At 41.3% G+C, this 6,000-nt stretch overlaps 1 protein-coding gene across 12 annotated transcripts in view; it reads right to left on the reverse strand.

The window, feature by feature from the left end:
• LOC111577803 (pleckstrin homology domain-containing family A member 7-like) overlaps positions 1 to 3,918 on the reverse strand; it is a 157,757-nt gene extending 153,839 nt beyond the window's left edge. For 2 of the 12 annotated variants that reach the window (XM_055009084.1, XM_055009089.1), the window contains exons 1-3: positions 3,728 to 3,918; positions 3,524 to 3,600; positions 3,316 to 3,373 (exon numbers count right to left, since the gene is read on the reverse strand). In XM_055009084.1, the coding sequence (XP_054865059.1) occupies positions 3,316 to 3,373; positions 3,524 to 3,600; positions 3,728 to 3,810 (218 nt within the window). In that variant the 5' untranslated portion in view covers positions 3,811 to 3,918. The remainder of the gene's footprint in view (positions 1 to 3,315; positions 3,374 to 3,523; positions 3,601 to 3,727) is intronic. The other 10 variants (XM_055009083.1, XM_055009081.1, XM_055009086.1 and 7 more) reach the window with 6 other exon arrangements.
• Positions 3,919 to 6,000: the final 2,082 nt, after the last annotated feature.

Below are 6,000 nucleotides of genomic sequence, written 5' to 3' on the forward strand. Positions count from 1 at the left end.
TTTAGGGACATTGCAGGACTCCAGAGCAGCTAATTACAGAGCAATTGAGAGAACAATGACCAATCTAACAGTTAAAATGTCAATTTTCCACCGTACAGAGCCTTTAGATGAAGTATACATAAATACACTGTGCAGCAGCCAGAGAGATCAGTTATCCACAAACAAACCCACACACAGAATGAACATGGATGCCATCTGTGTATGCAGAGACATAGCCGATTCATTATAATTCACGACTGCAAATATTAGCAAAATGTTGAGCAAACAGCTTCTTCTCAGCTTTCGCTTTTAGTTGGTGGAAGAAACATTTCTTTAATGTAGATAAGAGGACATGACGAGGAAAACGCCACCCAAAAACAGTTTTGTTCCTTCAGTATCTTGTGTTCACACATGGACTGAACAATTAATCGGTTTGAAATCAAAATCCCGATTTAAAAAACAATGCAATTAGGACATTGCAGTCACATATGAGACTAATGCTGTAATTCAATTAGAATTCATTTAAGCAGATTGAAATGTTCAAAGGTTGTTTACGCCCACTGATTAATGTTATACTATGTGTTGCAAACATGGACACTGTGCTGCAACTGACATAGGCCAATTATAGAGACACACTGTGTACATTCTGAGTCTGAACCCTAACTTTAAAACGTTGCATCAGGGGTTTTACAAATTCCTTCGTGTATAACAGTCAAGGAGCTTGACTTAAAAAAATTACTTTGCAAATCAAATCGCAATATCTGTAATCTGCAATTAGATTTTATCTTCAAATTGTCCAGCCTTAGTTCGTACCGGGATGGACATTAAATTTCAATAAATTATTCTGACTGCAAAGTGAAATCAATTTAAAATGAATTTACAGCAGTCAAGCAGACTGTGAATATGATTTGGTGCAAGTTGGACCAGTTCTGATCCAGTCTGGGTCACCTGGAGTGTCAGCAAATAAAATTTTTTATGTGTGACATCTAGAGATTCCATTCTTAAGTCTTCCAATCGATACCAGTCGTCCCCACAAAGATATTTTGAAGATTTTGTGATTTTTTTGGTAACAAGTCATAAACCACTTGTGTCATCTGGTTGAAACATATCAATAAATTCAGAAAAAGACAAAGAATGGGTTCAGTTCCTTCGGCAGCACCCACAGTTCACTCTTCATCCAAGATCACACCACAGCTCTGCTCCGTTTTCCACTTTTTTTTAGCCTTTTCAGTGCAAATCTCACCGCACTGAAACAGTTCAAGCCGTATAGGCAACAATGTCATCTACCTCCAGAACCGTTCCTGTCCAACATGTTAGAATATTGACCGAACTCCTTTCAGACTGTCAAACACTAAAAGATCTGTACAAGTTGGTAGAAAATATCTTAAACTGTGATTTGTCGATTCTTCATCAGTCTTAGCTAATCTTAAAGTTTGTTCCAAGCTTAAGACACATGTTTTGGCTAACGTCAAATCCCAACTCGAGACAACCAACATAAGTCTTAAACCTTACTGTTCAGATATTAAACCAGTGCTGTATTTCTCAGGGTCAAAGAGCAACAGCTTCTCTATCTACGGAGCATTTTTGCTTACATTTATTGCACCACTGCAGAAGCAGAGGAATGAACTGTAGTACAACGAACAGCCTTAATAGTCCAGAACATAATGCAGCCACAAGACATTCGTGCATTTTCAGTTATCAGATTTCAAATAGGCAAAGATCGAGCATCTCATCTTGGGTCGGTGAGACAGTTTCAGCTCATTGTTGCAGGAAGCCGCAATCAAAACTGTCAACATGAATCTGGAGAGATTATTTATTGAGGAGATAAAATTGCACAGCACTTGTTCCATCTGGTGGACCAAAGTGATGCAACAAAGACGATCAATATTTCTCGACAGCAGGCTACATAAACCACGTTCAACAGCTCAGGCATAGAGTTCAGATCTTCACCATATCATAAGATGCACTGATGTTCATTATGATCCCTCTACGTTTATATCCAGGTTTAAAATATAGGAAACTCCTCTCAGTATGACAGTACGATTTAACAGCATCATAAACTACAGTTCCTAGCATTTTAATAATGTTCAGTCTCTTGAACAGTTTTTGCAGAGACTGAAAATCCCCAGTGAGAAGATCTGCATTCTTTTCATATTTTGGACATCTGAAAATCTGAGTCTGTTTTACATATTGATGAGCTGTTTAAGGCAAAAATAAAACAACATTTCTGCACTTGTAGGCCTGAAATGTGACTATTTCAGACCAAGATATGTGCATAAAAATATAAAAGAACACAATACAGAAACAGACTAGAAAATAACAGACTAAAATAAATATAGAGGAAAGAGTTCTTTGATTTGATTAGAGCCCTAGTATACATCATCCAGGTCGATACGCCTGCCAGTAACAAATACTAAATTATCATAAAGAAATGGCAACTGTGTTTTAGGTCATCTGCAATCAGACTGCCTGGCATTAAAAAGCTTGTCTATCAGAACTGATTTCATTTGCTGTATTATGCAACGTGCACATACTGAGAGGGGGTTTGGGGGTTGTTCTCCAGGAAATCTTGAGCATTAAACACTGAATTTACTACATTCTGGTGTGTTTTTAATGCACCAACTTGTGCCGTTTCTGTACCAATTTGTAGTGGAAATGTCTTTAATCATGTAGGGGGAAACACACAATTCTGGGAGCAGGTGACAATTCAAAATATGATGGAATGCAGTACAGCTATCAGGCATTCCACAGTACTTTCAAGTATTCATCGTCCGGTAGAGCAACATTTAATATGACCCCTGCTTCTTTCATGATTACACTGAGGATGACAGGGGCACTGATCTAAATACTGAAGGGGATCCCAAAGTCTACCCTTATGTTGACCAGTACATTAATATCACCCTCCAAAACGTAATATATGTTGGCTCTAGTACCAAATACAGTATATTTTCAGGCCATATATAGATATAGAAACAAGTCCTTTTCATTGTAGTTTAACTAAGGAAAATGAGCACATAAATTTACTTGCATCACAAATTAGGCTGAATATAAGCCCACAAGCAAACACGAGTTTGGATCTGCACCAGTGAAAGAAAACACTAGAAGTGATATAAAAATACACTAGCATGATATGCACAGCCTTAGCGCTGTCATGCAGAGCAGTAAATGAAAGCAGCGGGGTCATGAGAGGGTCAGCAGGTTAGTCCCACTCACACCGTCCCTGCTCGTAGCCGGGAATTAGCGGCAGGAGCCATATTAAGCTGCACGGTAACTTCAGAAATGCGCAGGTGAGCGTCGCAATAACGGAGCGGCAGCGGCAGCATTTCAGGTACTCACTTTATGAAGAAACTCGCTCCTGCGTCCGTAAAACCTTCCTCCCATCCCCGGGGCAGGTCTGAAATAAAAGCACAGCGCACACTTGTCGGTGACACCTGAAAGTTTGCCGGGCCACAGGCGTCCACTGAAGTTAGCGGCGGAGACAAACACAGTAAAGTAAACATGAGGCGACCACAGGTGAAGCTGCACTATTAGCTTAGCTAGCTACCTGAGCGGATCATGTGCCCGGAGTTCACGGGTTCACCGGAGCGGGGATGCAGCCAGGTGGTGGTCCGAGTCTCGTCGCTGCCGCACAGACACACAGAGCACAAAAACACCTGTTACACCGCCGGGGAGAAAACACCGGCAGACACCGCCAACTCCCGTCATACCGGGAGAGACGGCGCCATAAAGCGCTCATTATCTCACTCACTTGATGAAGAAGACCCTGCCGTCCCCGCAGACACCGTAGGACCAGTGTTCAGGTAAGGCGTCCCGCCCGAGAGGCGCCGCCATGATCCGGTCTGAAGTCCTATTTCATGTCAGTCTCTCCATGGAGTCTCCCGGGAGCTCAGCGATCACTGCCAGGGCCAGCGCCGCCTTCAGGGACTCCGCTGAAGCCCGTAAACCTCAGCACCGAGCGCTGGACGTGTTCTGACAACACCGAGCCGTGGTTCTCCAGTAGGAGTTCTGAATAAAGTCTGGAGGCTCAAGGTTTAGTTTTTTACGCAGTGGACTGGAAGCAGTGTCTGTCATACAAAAGATCAGTAAAATGAATGGCACAAACTGTACTGCTGCTGCTGTATGAATCATAATCTGAATCAGCTTCATTGGCCAAGTATGTGTTCAAATAAAGGATTTTGACACTTTTCCCCCCTTTGCTGTCAGCGTACTTAAACAAAAACCACACAAGGGCAACAGGTTAAAGAGAGGAAAAGAGTTCTTACCTACAATATAAGGCAATAGATACGTGTAAATGAGCATAGTTAAAGTGAACTGTAATGCAGAACCATGGACCAAGTTATGTCTCTGTGTCCATTTAGTGGTGTATGAGGACATAAATATTAGTTTATGTTCAGAATTATCCAAACTTAATTAGACCCCCCCAAAACAAATATATAAGCTTAAATGAAGTTAATTTTCTACCACAGTTTCGTCGGTGGCTGACACTGGTGCGGTTCCACAGAGGGACTTTGGACTTGACCTCAGTATTTCTAAAATCCTGCCCATTGTTCTGCTAATGTGCTGCAAACTTGTAAACCTGTCGTCCTGGTGCCAGTGTGAACATGTAGTCACAATATTCTCAGCTCTAGTCCAGTCAGGGACCTTTATGCTGGATATCGATGTAAATCTATTTAGAACAGCTATATATGATACTGGCCCTTGTATTAGATGCAATGTATTCTTCACAGTCAGTATTAGCCAAAGCATAATGCCTGCTATGATTCCTTTTTAAATCCATATATTTAAGAGTAGTAGGGGCAGCATCAATATATGTCCATCCGTCCATCCATTATCTATACACTGCTTAATCCTCATTAGGGTCACGGGGGGCTGGAGTCTCTTCCAGCTGACTTGGGCCAAAGGCAGAGGACACCCTGGACAGGTCACCAGTCTATCTCAGGCCTACATACAGAGACAAACAATCACACTGGCATTCACACCTACAGACAATTTAGAAGTACCAATTAACCTCAGCATGTTTTTGGACTGTGAGAGGAAGTCGAAGTACCTGAAGAAAACCCACACATGCACAGGGAGAACATCCAAACTCCATGCAGAAAAAGATCCCTGGAAGTCCAGGATGCAAACCAGGGATCTTCTAGCTGCAAGGCAACAGTGCTAACCACCAAGCCACTGTGCAGCCCAATTTGATAATTGATTCATTATTTAAGATGTATGGGGTGGGTAATCAGATATGTATGCACAGATGAATGATTTTAACAGGTGGTTACTGTGTGAGAATGATAGTGGGAATAAAATCAGATTTACCCTCTGTGCACATGAAGCAGAGATTTGTTGCTATGTTCATGTTTGTAACCAAACCTTTAAAAACCGAGAGCATTCCTGATAGGTTTGGTGGTCCATGGGCAAAATATTGACCACCAAATTGTTCCTGATATGTGTGCGAGTTGGAGAAGTGTATGCCGCCTTGGACAAAGCAATTTCCATACTAATGAAATGCAATGCAAAAATAAAAACCAGATCAGTTGTTTACAGGTGACATGATGAGCTAACTGAAAGATAATGAATGTTTAAACCACAAACAATTGAGAGAAAATGTTGTTTCTCATCATTTTTGTCTTGAATACATCTTAAGTAAAAAGATTTTACACTGCAATCACCCCTGCCACACCCAGCTGTGATTGTTTTGTATTTGCATTAGTTACCTTTTCTTATGGATTTAACATATTTTTATCTAAGATCATAAATGCATATAGCAAAATATGTTATGGGTTGTCTGTATTCAAACACATACATTTTAGCTAATATTAAAATCTGCCACTTTACTGTAATATCTCAGGATATCCGTGGATCCTCCCACCTGTTGCACGAGTAATGTCTGCTGCTTTCACAGCTACGACGTTTTAGTCAGTACTTAAAGGCATCGCAGCAGTGGGCTTCCACAGAGAAAAAAAGCAGGAGAGAAGTGCTGCTTTAGCAGTGTTGCTCCTGGCAGTAATTGCAGAGAGGGAAGGAAAAATG

Source organism: Amphiprion ocellaris, chromosome 3 (genome assembly GCF_022539595.1).
Source record: "Amphiprion ocellaris isolate individual 3 ecotype Okinawa chromosome 3, ASM2253959v1, whole genome shotgun sequence".
NCBI classification, from domain to species: Eukaryota; Metazoa; Chordata; class Actinopteri; family Pomacentridae; genus Amphiprion; species Amphiprion ocellaris.